This window comes from Lepidochelys kempii, chromosome 4, assembly GCF_965140265.1.
Source record: "Lepidochelys kempii isolate rLepKem1 chromosome 4, rLepKem1.hap2, whole genome shotgun sequence".
In the NCBI taxonomy this organism is placed as follows: domain Eukaryota; kingdom Metazoa; phylum Chordata; order Testudines; family Cheloniidae; genus Lepidochelys; species Lepidochelys kempii.
The window spans coordinates 127,779,513-127,803,426 of record NC_133259.1 but is presented as its reverse complement, the minus strand read 5'-3'; the positions used below and the strand labels follow the sequence as shown (position 1 = coordinate 127,803,426).

The 23,914-nt window shown below is 48.0% G+C and overlaps 1 protein-coding gene across 2 annotated transcripts in view; it reads right to left on the bottom strand.

The window, feature by feature from the left end:
• Nucleotides 1–21,625, bottom strand: part of SMYD1 (SET and MYND domain containing 1) — a 51,238-nt gene extending 29,613 nt beyond the window's left edge. For both annotated transcript variants that reach the window (XM_073342892.1, XM_073342893.1), the window contains exons 1-2: nt 21,489–21,625; nt 3,346–3,522 (exon numbers count right to left, since the gene is read on the bottom strand). In XM_073342892.1, coding sequence (XP_073198993.1) covers nt 3,346–3,522; nt 21,489–21,625 — 314 coding nt within the window. The remainder of the gene's footprint in view (nt 1–3,345; nt 3,523–21,488) is intronic.
• Nucleotides 21,626–23,914: the final 2,289 nt, after the last annotated feature.

Below are 23,914 nucleotides of genomic sequence, written 5' to 3'. Positions count from 1 at the left end.
ACCCTCTTAGCCACACACCGGGGGCCTCCACAGCTTCAAGCACGAACTGATACAGTTTGAGCTAGAGCCCAGCTCCCAAGCTGGGGGCTGTAACAACTCATATCCTCCTTGAATTAGTGGGTTATACTACAGCGCTACGTTACCCGAGGCACTCTGTAAGGCCCAGCATGTTTACGTGCTGAATTCAAACACCCAGGGCAGCAAATGGCAGGTGGGCAGTGCATGGGGCAAGCCAAGAACTGAGTCACAGCAGAGGTGTTTCCAACTTCAGCGGGGAAGGGAGAAAAGGGACTCTCCCCATACTATCCCTCTGGGTGATGCAGTACACAGAGCATAACCCCTTCCCAGAGCGTCTTCAGAAACCCCGTCTGTCTCCTTTCCTTGGTGGCCCTCGCCTGCTGGCTGAAATACTGTGTGCGGTCAGTACAGCATGATGCAATACAAAGCACACTCAGCCATGTGCATCTCTGAGGGCTCAACTCCTTCTAGGGATGAGTGAGGAAATGGTCTGAGAGGGGAAGGAGGCTGACTAATTCTTTGTTTTGCATTCTCCTCCACTGTGTATTGTAGACGGACCTTTAGCTGCCAATGATCCTCACCATGCTGCATGCCACAGCCATTCAGACCTTCACAGAGAGAGCAGGGATGGAGATTGTAAGTCCCTTGGGGCAGGGACGGTCTATGTTTGTACAGTGCCTAGCACAAGGGGGTTCTGGTCCAGGATGAGGGCTTCTGGGTGCTCGCACGATACAAATAATAAATAATAATAACTCTGATCTGCCTGCTCCAAAAATCACAGGCCCCTACCACTTGAGCTAAAAGGGAATTTCCTATTGCTCTATCCAGTGTAGAATCTAGGACACACAAGTGAGCAGTTCTGATTCCATACATTAGAGCAGTGGTCACCAACTGGTCGATTGCGATCGACTGGTCAATCCTCGAGACTCTCCCAGTAGATCGCAATCTCCAGTGGTGCAGTGGGGCTGCCCACTGCCGCTAAGGCAAGTTCCCTGCCTGCCCTGGCCCCATGCCCCCTCAGCCCCAGGGAGCAGGGGTCTCCGCACACTGTCCTGCCTGCAAGCACAGCCCCTGCAGCTCCCATTGGCGGGAATGGGGAACTGTGCAGGGGTGGTGCCTGCAGAGAGGGGCAGTGCACAGAGCCATGTGCCCCCTGCCCGCCCGCCCGCCCACCCAGGGACTGCAGGGGCGCGTTGGCCCTTCCAGGAGCAGCATGGAGCCAAGGCAGGCATGGAGCCTGCCTTAGCCTTGCTGCACCTCCGCCCGGGAGCCACCCGAGGTAAGTGCCGCCCGGCGGGAGGCCACACCCCAACCCCCAGCCCTGAGCCCCCTCCCAGAGCCAGCACCCCAAACCCCCTCCTGAACCCCTACCCCCTGCCCCAGCCCTAACCCCCTTCTAGAGCCCACACCCCAAACCCCCTCCTGCATCCCAACACTCTGCCGCAGCCCAGAGCCCCCTCCTGCACCCCAGCTCCCTGCCCCAGGCTCTGCCCAGAGCCCCCTCCCACACTGCAAACGCCTCGGCCCCAGCCCAGAGCTCACACCCCCTCCTGAACCCCAACTCTCTGCCCCAGCCCGGTGAAAGTGAGTGAGGGTGGTGGAGAGTGAGAGATGGGGTGGGGGATGGAGTGAGCAGGGTGCAGCTTTGGGGAAGGGGTGGGGCCTCAGGGAAGGGAGCAGGGTAGATCCTGGGTTACCCTTAAATTCAAAAAGTGATCTTGGGTAAAAAGGTTGGAGACCACTGCTCTAAAGGGCAGTGGTGCACACACTCACCAATTCACAGCCATATTTTATATACTACATTACGCTATTTCCCCTAGTATTTGAAACGTTCTTGTGGCTTCCCGTCACCCAGGACTTTCACAAATAAATCACTGACCTTGGGATTTGGCCCCCAGGATTCAGACAGGAATCAAAATCAGTGTGTCCAGTTGGACACAAGTGAAATTTCTGCTTGGATCTCTCTCCACATTTCCTCACCTGACCAAACCATTCAGGCTGGGTTTGGCTTGGTAGGCTCTGCTAAGAGAGATGCTTTGGGAGCAGATGCAGCCTATCCTGCTGACCTATCTTGTCTCATTGTTTCCTTGCGCTCTCCAGTTGGTCTGCCTGTATCTCCCTGTTGTTCCTTGCCTCATACTTCAATTGTAAGCTCTTAGGGGTGGGGTCCTGGTCCGTGACTAAGGGTGCTAGGAACCACAGTGATACAAATAATAGCAAGACACAGAAAGGTAGGGACTTGGTAGGCAGAGGATGGAGTGACACCCTGTAAGTCTGTTTTAACCTTTTGTGGGCTTGGCACCAAACATATTTGAGGGCCCCCATGGAGTGGGAAGGGGCTCAGTCCCTTTAGTGAGGCAGGGGCTGGGAGCAAGCACTGTGGGACAGAAGGAGGGGTCTGTCCCCAGAATGAGGAAGGGGCTGGGGACATGCATAGCAGGGCTGGGAGGGGGGGAGAGACAGGATCCCCCCAGAGTGGCGCAGAGCCGGTACCGACTTCTCTCCACCAGAGCCGGGTTCTTGGGAGCCAATTCTCTCTCTCCAGCTGAGCTGCAGCTCCTCCAAGCAGCAGCAGCTGCTCTTCCTGCCCTCCTGGCGGGGAGGCTGATTGAGGCTGATTGTGGTTACTCCTGTAACCGAACTTTTAGTGTCCAGTCAGCACTGCTGACTGGACGCTACCAGGTCTGCTTTTTGACTGGACTTTCCAGTCGAAAACTGGACACCTGGCAACAGGGGCGCTGGAACAGGGGCATCAGGGGTCACCTTTAAAAGTGGGAAGCAATGCCCTCCCACTTTTTCCCTACCTTAAGGGCAAGCGACAGACAGGGAAGGGTGGAGAGGAGCGAGCGGCAAGCAGGGCCTCGGGGAAGAGGCAGAATGGGAGTGGGAAGAGGCGGAGCAAAGGCAGGGCCTTGGGAAGAGGCTGAATGGGGATGAGGCCTTGGAGCGAAGCACAGGCAGGGCCTTGGGGGGAAGGGTGGAGCCGGTGGGGGGGCAGGGTCACAGTCCAGGCACTGGTGCCCCCCACACACACACACTTCTAGGGAGCTTCCAGCACTCCTGCCTGGCAAACATATGAGTGTGGGCCCAGCACGATGGAGCCATTGTTGCCATTGTAAACCTGGTACTGGTTTTGGCCTAGGGCTATGATCCTTGGGCTCTTCCTAGCTCTTTGTCACCAGCTCTTTGTGGAGGCATCACTCCTGCCTAGATCTGATTTAGGCTCTATCTTGATTTCCAAGCCATAGAAGGGAAGGCCCCTCTCACGCCTACATTCTTCAGGCCTACTCAAGAACCAGACCAAAATCAACACTCTTGCCCTCTCACCTGATGTTTTCATTGGGCGCTTTCCCATGCGCCTTGATGGCAGAGCACTCATGTTTGTGGTTCAGCCAGGCATCCCTCTGGCAGGTTCGATCACAGTAGTGGGCAAACTTACACTGACCACAGCGGTGGAGCTTCTCCTGCCTTTTAAAGCAGGTGTGGCAGACCAGGTGAGTAAGGCTAAAAAGACAAAAGGAGATGGCAGTCAGCACCCAGGAAAAGTCCATCGGATCCCAATCCAAACTTCCCAGCTGGTCCCTGGCTCCATGGAGATGTTCCCTGGGAGGATAGCCTAGGTCCCAACTGTGACGTTGCAGTCCATATGTTTTATGGAAATATGCTTATGAGTGTGAATATGATGTAACTGGAATATGCTTTATGCAAAAGGTCTCTTTTAAGGTATAATTATAAAGCTTATAACCTACTGAATATATTCATCCTATTTGTATGAATGTATCATTCTTGTATCTGAAACTAGGAATATGAAGTATAACTCTGAGGTCCTATTGTAATTATGCAAAGGGTGGACCATTAATGGTGGTTTAGAATCTTGATGGCTCCCATTGACTAGGACAATTGGTTGTAAATGGTTTATTTACCTGAAAGCCTTCCTGTGTATGTGTGGGCCAGCCCATGGGTAATGAAGAATGAGGTTTTACAGTGACATGTGACCATGTCACATGACACTGGAATCCATCTTAAATCTGGTACTTTTCCATTTAGAAGGAAGGGTGGGGACCGAGAGAGACAAAAGATTCCCGCCTTGTGCCAAAGCTATTAAAGGGGGTGGAGCAGGACAAAGAATCCCAGTCATTAGAAAACCCCTGTTTACCACCTAAGATGTCTGCTGGAACTAACAAGTACTGGGGAAAGGAATGGGCCCTGACTAGGAAGGAGTCTAGTCTGAGAAAGAAGCTTATTGGAACATCTCCGAGGGTGAGATATTACCTGAAATCAGTTTCTTAATAATATTAGGCTTAGACTTGCATGTTTTGTTTTATTTTGCTTGGTGACTTACTTTGTTCTGTCTATTATTACTTGAAACCACTTAAATCCTACTTTTTATACTTAATAAAATCACTTTTGTTTATTAATATACGCAGAGTAATATTATATATATAATATACAGTATATAATACCTGAGGAAGCAAAAAACTGTGCATCTCTCTCTATCAGTGTTATAGAGGGCGGACAATTTATGAGTCTACCCTGTATAAGCTTTATACAGAGTAAAACAGATTTATTTGGGTTTTGGATCCCACTGGGAGCTGGGTGTCCGGGTGCTGGAGGTAGGTAACATGAGGAGCTGATTTTAGTTAAAGTCTGCAGCTTTGGGAGCATGGTCCAGACCCTGAGTCTGTGCTGCAGCAGGTTTGCACGTCTGGCTCAACAAGGCAGGGCTCTGGAGTCCCAAGCTGGCAGGGAAAATGGGCTCAGAGTAATTTCAGCACATCAGGTGACAGTTCCAAGGGGGTCTCTGTGACCGAACCCATCACACCAACCCCATGAGGTTATCACACCCAATAAACTGAATAATGCTGAGCAATATATTCCACATGCCTATCGGGAAGGAAGGATAAACATTTCAAGCAAAGTGCAGTTATTATCAGTGTCTTTGCCAAGTGCTGTTGCCTCTTTCCTGGGCTATAAGTATGAGAGAGCTTTTTGTTTAAAAGAGGGAACAAATGGATGCATTCCCCAGTCCTCCAATCTTCCTGTCTTCAGCATATGCACTCCTGGTTCGTATCATCATTGCTAAAGGGACACTGTTTTCCCGGTAGGCCCTTGTTAAAACATTAGCTGCCTGTCCACTGAGAATTTCCTTCTAAAAATTCATTTAGTGAGTCTTTAGAGGGGTAGCCATGTTAGTCTGTATCAGTAAAAACAATGAGGAGTCCTTGTGGCACTTTAGAGATTAACAAATTTATTTGGGCATCGGCTATAGTCCATGAAAGCTTATGCCCAAATAAATTTGTTAATCTCTAAAGTGCCACAAGGACTCCTCGTTGTTTTAGTGAGTCTGTCACTCAGCAGAACCTCTTTACACTGGTGTAACTCAAGAGTAACTCCTCTGAATTCAACAGATTACACTGATTTCAAACCTGCGTGAGAACCCAGCTGCCAAGCTCTCTGTGGCTCCATGGGGGACATTTCTCACAGGCAAGAGAGAAGCCCTAATTTTCACCCCCTCTAGCCCCCATGCAATGGCAGGGGTGGGACAGGCAGGCCTAAATCCCTCAGTGCACTGGGAACAAAGAGGAGTGGGAGGCAGGAGGTGAGAACTCCCCCCTTCACCCTCTCCAACTCTCTCTGGAAGCAGGTAAAGACACTCACACACTCACCAATGTTCCCAAATTTTTTTCCCCTGTGTGTCGAATGAAAAGCAGCCAAGCTGAGGGTTTAAAACCTAGGAGTGCTGCCCCAGCCAGTCCCCACCCCCCACTTATTTTCTCTCTCTTATTCCCTCTCCTTCCTCCCTCCCCACTGATTCACCCTCCCTCAGCCATGAATTCATGAAAGTGATTACTATGATTCTACAAGTCTCCCATAAGGGGCTGCTGCTAGCAAATCCATCTTGACAGACAGGAGTGCTTGCTCTGTCCACTGGGACATTTCTGCCACCTTCACACACCCCAGCAATACGTATCATGGGGCTCCCTGGCTCCCCCTCCACAAGATAGTACCCAAAGGCCCCAGCCAGAGCTGTTCTGTCTCCCACAATAGTTGGGAGGATCCTGATTTTCGGCACCCCCTTGGGGATACCAGTTTCTATCTCCCATTTTAATTGAGAGGTACGGTTGCCACCTCCAGTGCCTAATTTCTAATGAAAGAGGTACCTGGGCTCAAGCAGTTTTTTTACTTTCATAACTGACATGGGAAGCGCAGAGGAGCCAGGACTATGAGCTGCCAAGCCTAGAGGTGCCAGGGCTCAGCCCTGGCAAGCCCCAGCATAAATTAAGAACTGGTCACCTCTGAGGTACAAAAAAGGGGGACATCTGGGATGATCCTGGGACCATAAAACGGGACAGTGTTTACTGAGTATCCTCACAGATTTCTGAGGAGAGCTACCTCCAAAAAGGGGACAATACTGGGAAAAACCTGAACAGGTGGCAACTCTACTGGATGGGCTGAGACAGAGAACTTGCCTAGGGCATAAGCCGTCCGTAACCCACCCACCACCATAGACACATGGCAACAGCACTGGATAGCAATAAATCACCTGGAGATATTTGTAACTAGACGGCTAGTGTTGATATGCGCCACTGCCTTCTAATGGATGGCTACAGCTCTGCTTCACTGGTTAGGTATGTAAGCTGTCTCACAGAAATCAAAGGGGCCACTCATATGCTTAAAGTTAGCTCATGTACCTTGCTGAATTGGGGCCTGTCCGAGTAAAGTGCACACTCTTAGGACAATCCATGGGAAAGGTACAGCTTGTTACCATATGACTGACTACCATTGTTTACAAAGCATTTACCATGTTCTCTCTGCAATTAATCCTTGTCACAATTGTAGCTCCCTCCATCTACCTGGCTAATGTTTACCCCGTCAATTTCCTTTCCCCTAAGAGCCTGTCTAACTCCTGGAAAAACAGGTTTGTGACTGTTAGGGTGCATTGCAGACATGATCCTTTGCATAAAGAAATATTAGGAGCCTGAGAGTTTCCAGCACACAGGTCGGATTGGGAAACAAGGAAAATGTCATAGAAACCTTACCGACTGTTCCACCTGAAACACAGCATATAACTTATGGTGTAGGAATAAGAAAAACAAATGCACTTTTTTAATCCAGTTCACCCTCGGTCTGGCAGGAACTGAAAACATGAAAGCACGAATTAAAAAAAAGTCTGTAATGTGAAGTGGGTATGGCACCAAATGGGTAAAACAGTAATGGCCTCTCTGCCATGATGCTGACAATAGGTAGAAATAGACATTGACCACAAGCTTAGGGACAGCTGGAGGAATGATCCAGTGGTTCAGGTCCTAGCCTGGGACTTTAGAGTTATGGGTTCAGTTCTCTGTCCTGCGTGACCCTGGGTGAATCATCTAGGGTACTTCTACGCTGCAGCCAGGTGCGTGATGGGCAATTACCTGCACTAGCTTCCATCTCGCTAGCTTGCTAAAAATAGCAGTGAGCATGCTGCAGCGTGAGCTGCACAAGCGAGCACATGCCTGGAGGAAGAGGAGGAGGGGGAGGATCAGCAGCTCACACCGCTGTGTCCTCACTACTACTTTCAGTGAGCTACTAGATTAAAGAAGTGTGGGTACCTGTATCCAAGCTGCTATTCACTGCCCTGGCTGCAGTGTAGATGTACCCTAAGAAGAGGTCTACATGGTAATCAGAGCACGCATGAACCGACCTGAGCTTGTTTTGATCTAGCTGCCAAACGACAATAGCAGGGAAGCTGCGGGTGTAGTGCCCTGCATCAAAGAGGTACTGTGAGGACAAATAAAGATATTAAAGGTTGTGAGGCACTCTCATTCTCCCACCCAGACAAAGAGGACTTTATGATGAAAAGTCACTTACACCAAAAATCACACCACATCAGGTTGCTCCCAGTCCCAAGAGACTGGTTACTTACCCTAGATCAATTGGTACTCCAGATTTTACACCAAAGATCTTACACTGGCAGCCAATTCTATAGTAAAACTAACTAAAGGTCTATTAGCTAAGGAAGTGAGAGTTATTGAGAGGTTATATTCACAGGTGAGTCATGGTTTGTCATTTCAAATGGTGGCAGTGATGTAATAAACTGCCAGTTTCCCAAATGTCTTTCGGGGTACCCCGATTATCTGTGGGGATCTCCAGTTTGCATCTAGTACATTTCTCTGTAAGAGTCTGAACAGTCCAGAGATCCTGCTTTGAATCCATACTTATAGTGTCTTCTCACAGAAAACAAGCTGACAGTGTCACTACCCACATGGGCTTTTCCTTTGAGGACAGAGAGTGAGGAACTCATTTAGAGTCTTTGACCTCCGATCAGGGCCGGTGCAACCACTAGGTGAACTAGGCGGTCGCCTAGGGCGCCAAGTGGTTGGGGGCGGCCAAAAGCACGCTCTGGGGAGGCGGTGGAGCAGAGGTGAGCTGGGGCAGGGGGGCGCGGGGAGGGCCACCTGCAGGAAGTAATGGGGGGGGCGGCGCACAGGAGAACCGCTCCCGCCCCAGCTCACCTCTGCTCTGCCTCCTCCCCTGCGCACACCGCCCCGCTCTGCTTCTCTCCCTCCCAGGCTTGCGCGCCAAACAGCTGATTGGCACTGCAAGCCTGGGAGACAGGAGAAGCGACGTCGTGCTCAGGGAGGAGGCGGAGCAGAGGTGAGCTGGGGCAGGGAGCTGCTGCACACGGCTCCCCGGGCCGAGGGAGGGGGCGGCAAGGAGCTGCCGCACGGCTCCCTGGGCCGAGGGGAGGGAGGCAGGGAGGGGGTGGCGGGGAGCTGCTGCAGGGGGGGTGCCTCAAGGCGGGGGGGGGCAGGGAGCTGCCGCAGGGCTTGGGGGCGGCGGGCGCAAGGTCGAAGTTTCACCTAGGGCACAAAAGATCCTTACACCGGTCCTGCCTCCGATCATTACACACAGTGACCTCTTGCTTTGAAATTAGCACTTTTCTGTTAAATTCCACAAGGCCTCTTCCTGTTTGATGGGTTATTTCGTTATGGGATATGCACAATGTAAACGTTTGCTAGTATAGTGTAACAGAATACAGATAAGTGAAAACAACGCAACTAACATCCCATTAGTTTTCATGAAGTTTAAACACCAAATACACTCTTCTACATTTAACAGTTACTTTGATCTATACTAACACACAAGTGAATTAACCCAGGGCTTCGGCATGAGCTGGCACCTGGTCCTCCATCATCACAAGTGGTACTCAGGGTAAGGATAGGCAGGATCAGGTCCTACATATGTAATGATTGAAATGTTGCCTCACACTGACTTGACTGTGCTCCCAGTGAAATCACTGGAAGTTTGTCCATTGGTTCAATGGCAGCAAAATCAGGCACTAAAAAAGGAGCTAACTTTGCTTTCTCCTGAATAAAACCATATATACACATAGGAATCTGTTTACCTATCACTGAAGTGGGATCCAATGTGTCAGCTGTCTAGCAGTATACAAGCAACATTAAATCATAGCTGAGGCCAGGAAATAAAGACAGGTTTCAGAGTAACAGCCGTGTTAGTCTGTATTCGCAAAAAGAAAAGGAGTACTTGTGGCACCTTAGAGACTAACCAATTTACTGTATGCATCCGATGAAGTGAGCTGTAGCTCACGAAAGCTCATGCTCAAATAAATTGGTTAGTCTCTAAGGTGCAACAAGTACTCCTTTTCTTTTAGGAAATAAAGAAGAATTCTAAAAAACTGCAAAATTACTGACCGCAGGTAGGATTTTAGGTGACAGACTGTAATATTAGCCAAATGCAGCCAGGCGATTAGCATTAACAACCATGATAGGATGTTAGTAATGAATCAAGTGCACTTTGGCAAATTGAAAGGTTAGCAATTTAGAACTGGACACTGATGTCTTCATAGGCTCATCACCAGCCTACTATTAAACCTACAAGGTAACGAGTAACCTCTCTAGGTTATGTGCCACACATTTCAAGAGGATTTTATACCCTTGTGTTTGCTCTTTAGAACACCTTCCTCTTTCATGCAGACTGGCTGGCGATGGCAGGTTTCTCAGAAGAACCAGCTGTCCCCAGAAAGTTCACTTGAAATGCAAGGGACATTTATATCCAGAGGACACAACAGGTGCAGCCAGCTGGCTCTGTAGTTTACTAGCTTACAGTTTACACTTCAAAGGGTGAGATTTAGACTTTCCTCTCCAAGTGCATAAGGGCTTCACTTGTGTCTCTCATAAAACACATTGGAAGTGCCAGTAGCACACTATCCTTTCTTTGATTGTGCCCAATGTCAGATACTTCAGAGGGAGGCAGAAGCCCACCCATAATGCACCTAACTCTACAACTTTCATCCATATAGCTGCCTCTCCTGGTCACTTGCTTTGTTTGGAAAAAAGGGGAAGCCACTTCTCTCCTCTGCCGTAAGCCCCAGAACCTTCAGGATCCTTCCACCCCAGTCTCTGATACAGTTATACCATGAATGAACTGGAAACTTAGGATATGTCTATGTGCACAGGCTAGCCTGCCTATGCTAGCTTGAACCTGGTTAGCACTGGTAACAAAGGCAATGAATACAGCACAGCCTTGGCTAGCAAACTGAGTACGTTTGGAGCAGCAGGAGAGTGAGTTTGTGTGTGTGTGTGTGTGTCCCCGGGGGCGGGGGGAAGGGGGGGAGTGAGAGAGCCTGGATTTGTGCTGGACATGGCCCACCTTGATTACCATGCACATTGTAGGGAGAGTGGTCACTTTGGATGAGCTATTACCAGCAGGAGAGTGAGTTTGTGTGTGTATGAGGGTGAGGGGGTGAGAAAACCTGGATTTGTGCTGGAAATGGCCCACCTTGATTATCATGCACATTGTAGGGAGAGTGGTCACTTTGGATGAGCTTTTACCAGCAGGAGTGAGTTTGTGTGTGTGGTTTTTGGAGGGGGGTGAGGGGGTGAGAGAACCTGGATTTGTGCAGGAAATGGCCCACCTTGATTATCATGCACATTGTGAAGGGAGTTGTCACTTTGGATGGGCTATTACCAGCAGGAGAGTGAGTTTGTGTGTAGGGGGGTGGAGGGTGAGAAAACCTGGATTTGTGCTGGAAATGGCCCAACTTGATGATCACTTTAGATAAGCTATTACCAGCAGGACAGTGGGGTGGGAGGAGGTATTGTTTCATGATCTCTGTGTGTATATAATATCTGCTGCAGTTTCCACGGTATGCATCTGATGAAGTGAGCTGTAGCTCACGAAAGCTCATGCTCAAATAAATTGGTTAGTCTCTAAGGTGCCACAAGTACTCCTTTTCTTTTTGCGAATACAGACTAACACGGCTGTTACTCTGAAACCTGAGTACGTACTGACGGGCCATGTCGAGCTTGTACTGCTCACACTGAAGCTCACACTGAGCCTTCTTCAATGCTGTTGTTACCTGCACCAGCTGGGTTCAAACTAGTTCAGGTAGGCTAGCCTGTGCACAGCTTTTGCTTAGACAGTGGTCAGTGGGTGTAAAGAAGTCTAAGAGTGTCTTATTGAGTACAAGAGAATCCAAATAAGCGTAACAAGGTCTAACCTACCAGCCAAAGGCCTCAAGCAATGCATTATTGTGCTAGGTAGGCACAGTGATGCACCTAGAAGGGAGAATCCTTGCTCCAAAGAGCTCACAATCTAAATAGACAGGACAGGCAAAGGAGGCATTATTTATTAGTGCCGCCATGAGTGCAGGGCTCTAGACTAGATGACCTCTCCAGGTCCCTTCCAGTCCTATGATTATCACCTACCTTTTGCAAATGGAAAACCGAGGCTGAGAGAAACTATGCATGGGAGGTTTCAGAGTAACAGCCGTGTTAATCTGTATTTGCAAAAAGAAAAGGAGTACTTGTGGCACCTTAGAGACTAACCAATTTATCCAATGAAGTGAGCTGTAGCTCACGAAAGCTTATGCTCAAATAAATTGGTTAGTCTCTAAGGTGCCATATGCATGGGAGGTCTGTGCCAGAGATGGGACTTCAACCCAGAGCTTCAGAGGCCTCATCCAGTGCCCACACAGCCATCCTTCCTCGCTACTTAAAAGGGAAAGGCCAGCCCAGCTCTAATTCGTCTAGCATTGCTACCTGCGCTGCTAACGACATATGCCTTGCTCCCTTCACCCAAGGTTTTGCAACACAAACAGAGCTTTATTAAGCGACAATTACAAACAAGATTATAGGCAGAGTGTAAAGTCCCATGTTAAACTGTGGCTTGTAGGATGACAATGATCAGGCATGCTGGAATGCTAACAATAGGCAGGCTGGCCAGCAGGTTCCATGCTAATAGCAGGAGCAGTGGCCTGCTCTCTTGAGTCAAACGGCAGAACTGGGTGCTGGTCAGAAATGCAAGACTGTGTTCTGTCAGCTGTCAAGTCATGGGGGCAGAAAGGTGCAGCAGAGATTACGCTCCTTGTAAGGCAGCAAAGAGCCACAGGACTGATAAAAACACACAAGTGTACTGTACTGGGAAGCAAGGAGAAAGATAATGCCTGGGAATGGAGGGGTCCTCCCCACTGTCGTTAAGGGGAGCCATCTTACTGCACACATGTAGACAGCAGCTGAAAAAGGTTTGTAAACAATGTACCCGTCAAAGCAAAGGAAGGTTTTCTGGAGGATGTGCTGCAGCAGAACCGCTGACCTATGGCTGTTGGGGTCCCCCCCCCATGAGAGCAGGAAGAAAGAGGAAGTTACTCACCTTGTGCAGTAACGATGGTTCTTCGAGATGTGTGTCCCTATGGGTGCTCCACTTTAGGTATCTGTATGCCCCTGCACCTCTAATCGGAGACTTTCGGTAGCAGTGTCCCATTGAGCCCTCACATGTGCTCTCCCTCCCTTGTGGTCTGCCTTGAGTCTATTTAGCACTGCATGGGTGAACCCCCCTCACTTCCTTCTCTACCACAGAGCCCTATAGAGAACTCCGAAGTAGAGGGGAGGAGGGTGGGTTGTGGAGCACCCATAGGGACACACATCTCGAAGAACCATCGTTACTGCACAAGGTGAGTAACTTCCTCTTCTTCTTCGAGTAGTGTCCCTATGGGTGCTCCACTTTAGGTGACTCCAGAGTAGTACGTACCACTGAAGGCTGGGACTTCGGAGCGGAGTCTTTCACTACAGAGAGTACTGTGGAATCGAAGATGGTGTCAGCAGCCAAATCTGCAGTGATCGCATAATGTTCTGTGAAAGTATGGACAGAGGCCCCAATCATTGCTCTATAGATTGGGGAGATAGGGGTATCCCTATGGAATGTGACTGAGGTAGGAACTGATCTCATGGAGTGCATATGGACGGAAGCAAGCTGTGCCCTTGCTAAGTGATTAATGCAACTAAAGACCCGTTTGGATAGTCTTTGAGGAGATATCAAGAGCTTTTGGATCTTTCTGTGGACGAAAGGAAGAGTTTAGGGGATTTCCTGAAGTCCTTAGTCCTGTCCAAGTAGAATGCTAATGTCCTTCTAATATCTTTTATATGCACAATAATTTTGTCTCCCAGTTGTCACAATGTGGTTTTGGGGAAAAACAGGGAGATGGATCTGTTAATTCATATGGAAAGTGCAAAAAAGTAGGGAGAAACTTGGGATATGGCCTTCGAGTTATTTTTTATTTTATTTATTTATTTATTTTAAAGACAAAGGCCATGAATGATGGGTGTGCCATCAGGGCCGCTATTTCTCCTATGAGCCTAGCTGAGGTGATGGGCAATTAGAAATGCTGTCGTCATGGACAGGTGGAAGAGAGAAAAAGTTGCCCTGGACTCAAAGGGAGGTCTAGTCCAAGCCCTGAGAACTAGATTAAAGTCCCAGGCTGGAGCGGGTGGTGTCACATGAGGGAAGAGAGTCCCAATGCCCTTAAAGAGTCTACGCATTAGTTGTTGAGCAAACTCCAAGTGGGAAGCCATGTTTGCCATGAGATGTACCTTAAGGGAGCTGAGTGAGAGTTTAAAATGTAATGCAAAATCACAGGGAGGAAAGATGAGGTTGGGTCTGTCCGTTGGGAATGGTACAAACTTGGGAGTCGTTCCCATTTTGTAGATAGGTATGTGGAGGGGTCAACTTGTGGTTGTGTTGCAACATGTGTTTCAGCTTGTCAGAGCATTCTGCTTCTAAGCCTTGGAACAAAGAAAGATCCATGCCTGGAGGCAGAGGACCCATGGGTTGGGGTGAAGGGTCAGCCCATTGTTTTGAGAGAGCGGGTGAGGAATGGGCTGATGTCAGAGGAACAGGAGGGCATATTGCCATCTGCATCAGGTAAGGGAGCCAGACTTGTCATAGTCAAGAGGGGCAATCACAATAACTCTTGCTTTGTTTCATTGAATTTTCTACAGAATCTTGGATAGGGTAGGAAACTGGGAAAAGACATACAAGTGGGCCCTGTCCGCTGAGAAGATGAGGGCAACTGCCAGTGAATGTTTCCCCAAAGGGTGGCTATATCTTGAAGCACCTGTGAATTCAGTATACACTCATTGTCGTGAGAAAATTCCAACTGAGACTGTTGGTTATTCCGTTCTGTATCCCTTGTAGACAAACAGCTGAGATGAGCACATTGTGATAAGTGCATCAATTCCAAAGTTTGAATGCTGTCTTGCAGAGGGAGGGAGATCTGGCAGCTCCTTGGCAGTTTATACAAAACATACAGGTCACATTAAGTCCATCATAACCTTTGTGTGTTGTTTTTGATGAAAGGCAGTTTGTGCACAGGCACTCCTGACCGCCCCTAACCCCAGAAGAGTGATATGGAAGGTCATTTCTGTGGAAGGCCATTTGTCCTGAACCTTGTTGTTGTGCATGTGAGCTCCCCAGCATATCAGGGAGACATGTGTCTCCGGGTGGTGAATGTGAGCAGTGAGAGGAGTGATCTCACTTGTACTGCATCAGGTTGGTGCTGATAAAGTCCAGTCACTGTACCGGGGTTAGTATGCCTCTACAATAAAGTGAACCTTGGAGACTACCCTGTGTGGAGCAGTCTGTACCTATATGATCCTGCCTCAAAGGTAAGCAGTAGGAAATCTCCTGTACGATGGTTGTATTGAGATATGGAAATAGGCACCCTGTAAGTTCAAGGCTAGAAATCAATCTCTTTGCTCTAGAGCTGGTCCTAACTGCTGTGAAGTAAGGTAAGGTGACTTCTGAGTGCCCTGACAGGTGTATAGATGGCAGCTGATGCTGTACAGTATCATTGTTCAGGCCCCCGACCAGCTCATCAAAGTGCTTATAAGAGGCAGTTTGAGAGGTCATGGACTGGGGTGCAGACTGTTCTCACTTTTGAGCCCTGGGCTCTTACACTGTGGCTCATAACAGCACAGAGACGGTGAGTATTGAGAAGATTGTGATCTGTGGTGTGGTTGAGAGGTATATCTTCTCTTCTGTTCCACAGTGTAGATTCCTAAGGAATGTAGTGCAGTCTGAGAATCCTTCAGGATGTGGAGAGAAAAATCTGTCTTCTCCGCAAAGAGTTTGATCCTTCAAATTGGAAGTCTGTAGCTCTTTGGGCAATCTAGAGAGGTGTAGAAAACAAAAAAAAAACACCACAACCCACCTCAGTACCACTGTCATGGAGACTTGGCGGGCAGCTGTAACAGCTACATCCAGTGGTGTCTCTAGGACCGGTCTGGCTATTAACTGACCTTCTCTAAGAATGGTCTGAATCTGTTCTTTTTGTGTTTCCAGTAATGTTTCAGAAACATCCTCGGTTTCCCAAGATTAACAAAATTGTTTTGGCCATGACAGTTTGGTAATTTATGACTCTAAACAGTAAAGTTGTTGATGAATATGCCATCCTGTGAAGCCTGATCATATGGAGTTGACTTGGCATTATGTTGCTTGCTTCATGCATTAACCACATCCACTATGAGGGAGTTGGGTTGCGGATTTTGAAAACAAAGTCTGCCTCTTTGGGTAGAGATGTAGGGTTGTTTTTGTTTACACTCTGTTGCTGGTTGGTGCGATAGAGGCTGGCTCTGCCAGATGATTTTGGTAGGATCTAGAATTAGCTCATTAATTGGGAGGACAGTTCTAGATGAGAAGGTAGTGTGCAGAATTTCCACCAACTTGTGATGTGTATCTGCCACCTCCTGTAAGGGAATCTGCAGCTCGTCTGCCACCCTCTTGGTAAGATCCAGAAAATTCTTAAATCTTCACCTAGTGATGAGGGGTGGGCAGCACAGTCTCATCTGGCAGAGATGAGGAGAAGTGTGCTGAAGAGGTAGCTTCCTCTTCAGGTGTGGTTTTTTTGTTTTTGTTTGTTTGTTTTTCCCCTTCCCCCTTCTTTCCTGTTCTCAGAAAGCTTTCTCCTGCCCTGGCTCAGGTGCCAGGCTGTAGCAAACCATCTGGTGGACTCTCCCTGAGAGACACCGGAGACTGTCACACCATGTGTGTGTATATACCCGAAGAGTTACAATATGGCCTTGGGAGGGAGAGGTAGGAAGACAGGCACAGGTGGTTGGCGTGATGGAATTGGGGATGACCCTTGTAGTGTGGTGGTGGGCCACCTTGAGGGGCCAGGGAATGATATTCTCTTGGCCAGCGTCAGATTGGTCAGTGGGTAACGGTGCCGCTGACTGGGGTATTGGCAGTATACAGTCCAGTGCTAAGAGCGATTCTGGGTGCTGGGATGTGCTCGATACTGGGGTCCTGGTACCAAGTAATGGGGATTGTGGTTCTTCCTCAGTCATCAAGCTTCCAGGGTACCAGAGCTAATGCAGTACCATGGGTTCATTTGGTACCACAGAGGAGGATCCATGGTACGTTGTCAGTACCAATATTTGGGCAGAGCACTCCCTAAATGAGAGTCGGTATCAATGGTTGGGAAGGTGCAGAACACTTCCTAGATGGGAGTTTTGTTGCACCTGGTACCAAAGGGTTTCTCTATGCCGCTCTTTTAGAGATGGGTTTCAGAGTAACAGCCATGTTAGTCTGTATTCGCAAAAAGAAAAGGAGTACTTGTGGCACCTTAGAGACTAACCAATTTATTTGAGCATAAGCTTTCATGAACTACAGCTCACTTCATTGGATGCATACTGTGGAAAGTACAGAAGATCTTTTTATACACACAAACCATGAAAAAATGGGTATTTACCACTACAAAAGGTTTTCTCTCCCCCCACCCCACTCTCCTGCTGGTAATAGCTTATCTAAAGTGATCACTCTCCTTACAATGTGTATGATAATCAAGGTGGGCCATTTCCAGCACAAATCCAGGGTTTAACAAGAACGTCTGAGGAGGGGATGAGAGATGGTACGGTAACTGTCCCCTCTCCTTAGGGGACGAGAGATGGTACGGTAACTGTCCCCTCTCCTTAGGGGACGGTACCAGTACCATTGCCACAGAGCATGACGGTGGAAGCCTCTGGTGTCTCAGTGCGAAGCAGAACTGACAGCAGGGCTTCTCTGTGGCACTCTTTTAGAGATGGTATGGTAACTGTGCCCTCTCGGTGCAGTAGTTGACCAGAGTAGAGCTCAGAGCAGCACAGAACTCACAGAAGCCCCATGTCGGTGCAGAGAGCAGAGCTCAGAGCAGGGCAGAGTTCACGGCAGGAAGCCCCTTCTCAGGTTTCAGCTTCTAGAGCTTGGGTGCCGAACAAGCTCACAGCAGGAGGTTCCTCTGCTGGTATTGGCTGCACTGGGGAACACCCCTCTGGCTGGCCAATTGCTTGGGGGTCGGTGCCGAGATGGCCGCACTGGGGAACACCCCTCTGGCTGGCCAGTTGCTCCAGGATCAGTGCCGAGATGGCACAGCCTCCCCTAACCGGCCCTCCATACAATTTCAGAAACCGGATGCGGCCCTCAGGCCAAAAAGTTTGCCCGCCCCCGCCTTACACGCTGCTTCCACACATAAGCCTGCAAAGCTCCGTATATTGGTCCCGATCCCCAGCTGGCATACACAGACATAGGTTATGGCAATTTACACCATGTGGGGATGTGGCTTGCTGTGTTCAGTAGACAGAACAATGTAGAATAAATGGACCATTGATAGGATAATACCTACCTTGACAAGGCGCTGTGCAAATTAATGAGGGCTTGTGAAGATCTTTGAGATCCTTAGCTGTAAAGAGACCAAGCAGCCTTTTTTTGTCAAACAACACAATCTAAGGGCCTGACCTCAGCCAGTGTAAAGTGGAGTATCTCTGCTGTAGTCAAAGGGGCTCATCATAGAGATAAGGATCTGTATGCAAAGAGCCGACTGAAGAAGATCTAGGCCTTTAACATGAGCATAACTGGCTCCCAAGAACAGTACTCCAAGAACAGTGTATAATCATAACCATCCATTTCTAGAGGAGTCTGCAAGGCAGCTACAATCTTTAAGACTCGTCTCAATGGGCAGTGTCCATTTACTAGGAACATATTTTAAAAAAAAAAAAACCCCTAACTAAATAAAACCATTTTATTTTAAAGATATTTTAAAGATAGAACATTCTGTGCAAGCTACTGCTGTCTCTGCCTGAGACAAAACATTCTTCCAGATATTTTAATTAGCCTGCTGCTTATTTTTTTAAAAAAAGTTCATTATAAGGATCCATCAGATCCAGCCTAGTTCAGCTTTGGCTAGAATGATTAACTGGCATCAAACGACCATGCTTAGGAACAAATCACTATAAAATCACCTCTTAATCCTATCTTGCTTCCATTTTTCCACTGAGTTCAATAGGCCAGGTACTGCCACCCCAACTCTTAGTGAGTACTACGTGTTCCACAATTAGATCCACTGATTCCAGTGGGACTAATTGCAGAGTAAGTTACTCAATGGGCCTGGCCGAACGCCCACTGAAGTCAGTGGAAAGAGCCCTATTGACTTTGATGGGATCTGGATCAGGGCCAATGTAACGGGGGGCAGAATCTGGCCTAGTCACAGGAGCAGAATTTGGGCCCATAGTCTGTCAGTCTAATCTATTTGGGCATTTATATAGCACTACCCACTGTGGTATTTAGGCATAATTCAAGTACAGTTGTGTTTGTGTAACCCACACACCGCCTGGGTGTGGTGTTCTGTCCCATCTACTGGCACCGAGACCACTTAGAGAGAGATTATTGAGTCTGCTCTACAGCCTTAGCTAAGGGCTATGTAGCTTTTAGCTCATGCAGTAGAGGCTCATGCATTTAGCTTCAGAGGTCCCAGGTTCGCTCTCACCCGCCGACAGCGGGGTCTGTCGGTGTTACATTTGCAGTTACATTTTAAAACAGCAGCTCTTGCAATGACATGTTAAAATGCAAAATAAAACCTAGGGACTAAATCCACAAAGGGATAAGGTATCGCAATGCGCAGTGTTGCAGCATCTAACTTTGAGACGTCTTGCCACCCAGTGGAATCCACAGTCCTGAGTTAGACTCCCAGACTTTCTATACAATGAATGGGGAGAGATAGGTGCCTAAGAATGAAATCCACAACAACCAGCATGCTGAGCAGAGCTAACCAATAGCAGATGCCAAGGACAGGGTATGGCCTAAGCCCCGTCTCTCTCAGGGAATTAGCGCCTAAATCCTTTTGTGGATCTGGGCCTCAACCTCTACGTTGTCATTGTGCTAGGTTCACAGACATGTTCTCCCACTGATACTGCAAAGGCAGGGAAAGAAGGAGTGAAAAGATGCAAACACAAACAACTCCACACATTTCTTTTCTACTCTTTCCATTCAATACCTAATTTTCATGTCAGGTGACATGAAGCTGCCAAGCAAATTCACTTCAAGTGAGTGATTTAAAATATCCCAGATGACGAGAGTTAAAAAGCACAGTGAAAGGTTAGATGCTACCCGTGACCTCATTCAAAGAAACCATTTGTTCGTGGAAGGCTTTAATAGGAAAGATCACATCCTACCTTTATTTCATGTGCAGAACCCCCACTGAAATGAATGGCAGTTTTGAGCAAAATTCAATCCCAGAATTCATTTTTGTGCTGCACTTAAGGAAAGTTTAGACTCTTCCTAAGTGCAGAATGAAAAACAGCAGCTGAAGGTTAGTTTCATATTTAAGAACTTTGGGCCAAATGCTGCTCTCAGTTACACCAATACAAATGTGGAGTAATTTCACTGATGTCAAATCCAGAGTAACTCTATTATCTCATATTCATGGGCCAGAGAAAGAGTGAGAATGACTCTGCTGGCCAGTGTTTAGGGCACTCACCTGGGAGAACCAGCTTCCAGTTCCTGCCCTGCTGAGTATTTAAGGATTTCATACAAAGTGGAACAGCTTCACCAGGAGAGACTGAGAAACCCCCAGGCCAGAATGACCTTTAGCCCAAGGCTTACGGCACTCACATGGGAATTGGAGACATGGGTGCAAGTCCTTGCAAAGGGGATTTGAACCTAAGCCTCCCACATCTCAACTAACCCCTGGCCCACAGCATCTGATCTGCTGTGCTCTTAGGCAGCATCTGAAAATGCCCATGGACCAGACCCCACAGGCCACATAGGCAGGAGAAATGCCTAGTTTGAGGATCCCACTGGGGCTTAAGCATCAGCTAGACACTTGGTGCCAGGAATCAGGAAGCTTTTTGCATGGCCACTGGTGGGAATGTAGGTGCCTAAGGGACTTTAGCAGCAAAAATTGGCACCTACTGTGGGAGGCGGCATCTGAGCAGTGGTTGTGAGGATCTACGTTTTGGACTTAGGTGCCTAACATGGCAGTTAGGTGCCTATATCCCTTTGCAGATCTAGCCCTCAGTGTCCACATCCGCAAGAGAAGTTGATCAAATATTATTCATGTAAAAATAAGAAGCGCACGACAAGTGACATCACTGGAAAATGCATCTTCATCAGGATTCGCTTTCGGGTTTCGTCAATATCACAGGAAAGTTACAGAAATCTGATCTCTCCTCTCAAAGATGACTGCACCAGCCCAGCCCATTAATTCATCCACTGACAGGTATAACACCATTTTAAAGCAGGCCAAATGCTGCCAAATTCCATGTATTAGGCTATTTGTTTGGGGGCAATGGGTTTTAAAGGGGCACAGGATGAAGGAATCTCAAGTTACTACAAACTATCAGTGGCATGAATGTATCTACTGACTTTCAGCATTAGTGCCCTCTCTACGTATATAGTCAAAGAGGTTATATGTGAAAACAAAGCACAATGGCATATTGTACCCGCATCATACAGTATATAGTGGAAGCCTCCTATAGCAAAGTCAGTTAGAGGCCCATTGTAACTAGAATCGCAGCTTGCACACTGCAATCCACTTGAATAATTCGCTGGGGACCAATCTTGAGAGGCGCTGAGCTCCCTCCACTCCCTCTGCTCTCAATGGAAGCTAAAGGCGCTGAGCACCTTCCAAGATCATGTCCCAGAAGCAGGCACACTGTATTTAAAACAGGCAAGCAGACTGACTATCCCATCATAGCAAGAGGACAGCCGCTGTGAGCTGCATCTCCACAGAATGACTCACAGTGGAGCGCTGCTGACTGCGATTCTCAGCCTTTCTTGATGCTATCCAGACTCTAAGGAAGCCTTCACCGACCGCAGCCAGATCAGGCTTCACAAGAAGCACAGATTGGCTTTTTGCTGTGTAATAACTTCTCTCTTACCTGTCAAAAACTACTGCGGCGTAGGCTGGCTCCGCAAAGATGACATCTCCAGCCCAGAATTCCTTGGCTGCCTTCAACCCCCTGCCTTTGCCTTCCGAAGTGAACACTTCCACCATCTCCATCTCCCTAGGTGTCATGTCAGGGAAACTGGGCTTGCAACGCAAGTGTCCCACTGTGAGCCAGGTCCCTTGTCACTCCTGCTTTTTCAGCACCTTTGGGTTGCCACAGGACCAATCCTAGAAATAGATGGTCCCCATCACACCCACCTACATGAGGCTGTACTATTTTCCACTTGTGGGGGGAGCTTTTTACTTAATATAGTTGTAAGCCCGGAAATCAAAGGGGCTGGTCCCGTGTGACCAGCACTGTTTGCTTCATTAGGATACGCCTGTCTGAAAAACACGTTGGAATTATTTCCCCAAGCTGAAAGCATTTGTATATGTTATGGCCACAGCGTTTAATTAACCCTCTCCCATTGGAAAGAGCACATATTTTCTTTAGGAGGGTATTTTTAGAAACCACATGCTTCTGTCTGTCAGGAGCCAACAGCTGAGACAGTGGTAAGTGGTGGGCTGGTGTGTATCCTTTGCGCTGTCATCTGGTCTCTTTCAGTAAGGAAACAATGCTGCTTTCTTTTCCCCCCTCAGTGAGATTTACAGTAGGAGAGAGGAGGCCATAGTCAAATACTTGCCCCGAGTGTGTTGGATCATATTAAAGAAGTTCTGTATTAAAATCACAAATGAGTTTGGTTCCCCAGAGTTTAAATTCCAGGGTATTACTAATTAAGAGGTCTCTTGGTTTTTGGTGCTGTTTCTCTCCCTCTATGTGTGAAACTTGCAAGCTGCTAATTGTGTTAGTACATTCTAAGACAGAGTCTGTTCTCAAAGCAATTCACAGAGAGAGAGACTCAAAGCAATACTCTAACAACAGAAACAGCACCCAGAGACTCCCCACCCTTTTGTTGTATTAACAATTGTGATTAAAATAGAGATAGAGGATGTATGTGGATGGATGCTTGGTGTGGATAATAACTGAATGATCAGGGAGGTGCCAGCCTAAGAATCCAGTGTCCATCGGCTGAAGAAGGCATCAAGTGGAAATAATCAGAGGATCCCCCCCGGAGGGCAGACTGGAATCCACCCAACAGCCTCAAGGATGGGAGAACCAAAGAACAAGATAACATCTTGGAGCCGTCAGGAATGTGCTATCTGCTGATTGATTCAGCAACAGCATGATGAAGCAATTCCCATAGACTGGCATAGGAAGAAATTCCTATAAAAATAGACTCTAAAAAGTGAGAACTTTGGGGTCTGATTCTGCAAACCAACTTCCAGGAGCATCAGATGAGCATCTGACAAGGCCCTGCTCCCTCCTCATGTCCAGGCCACCTGGCCAGTGACTTGGCATGAGCAACTCTAAGGCTGGTAACTATGATAACAACCTTGCAGAACCTGTGTGTGTGTGTGTGTGTGTGTGTGTGTTTGTATGAATGAATGTGAGAATAAATATGAGATTGAATGGAATGTTATAGCTATAACTAACTGCTTACTATGATTCTTTCTGTATTCACAATAAATGTGGTATTTTGCCTTTTTCCCTTTAATAAGATCCTGCTGGTTTTTATTTTATTGGTACAACATTTTGGTGGAGAATTGCAAAAGGGAGAATATTGGTAAAAAACCTCAGTTATTGTAAATATTGGTGTGCACACCGCCAGCTCTAGTGAGCTAGGCATTTCTATTAGGTTAACCAGACCTGCTGGCCTCCGAGAAGGTAGCAGGGGACCTGCTGGCCTCCGAGAAGGTAGCAGGAAAAACAGATTAAACCAGACCTGCTGGCCTCCGAGAAGGTAGCAGGGGACCTGCTGGCCTCCGAGAAGGTAGCAGGAAAAACAGATTAAACCAGACCTGCTGGCCTCCGAGAAGGTAGCAGGGGACCTGCTGGCCTCCGAGAAGGTAGTAGGGAAAACAGATTAAACCAGACCTGCTGGCCTCCGAGAAGGTAGCAGGGGACCTGCTGGCCTCCGAGAAGGTAGCAGGGAAGAACAGGTTAACCGGACCTGCTGGCCTCCGAGAAGGTAGCAGGGAGAAACAGGTTGACCAGACCTGCTGGCCTCCGAGAAGGTAGCAGGGAGAAACAGGTTAACCAGACCTGCTGGCCTCCGAGAAGGTAGCAGGGAGAAATAGGTTAACTGGACCTGCTGGCCTCTGGGAAGGTAGCAGGGGACCTGCTGGCCTCCGGGAAGGTAGCAGGGGAAAAACGCATAGATTAAGCTATGATTTCAGAATCTAGGCTGTGTCACTTGCTAAGTAATACCAGCAGTGACAAAGAGATTGAAATATCCATGTTAAGATGTTTAAAAGAAAACAGGGTAAGCCAGTACTAGAGGGAGGAATGGAGTCAGAAGGAACTCCAACCTCACCTTT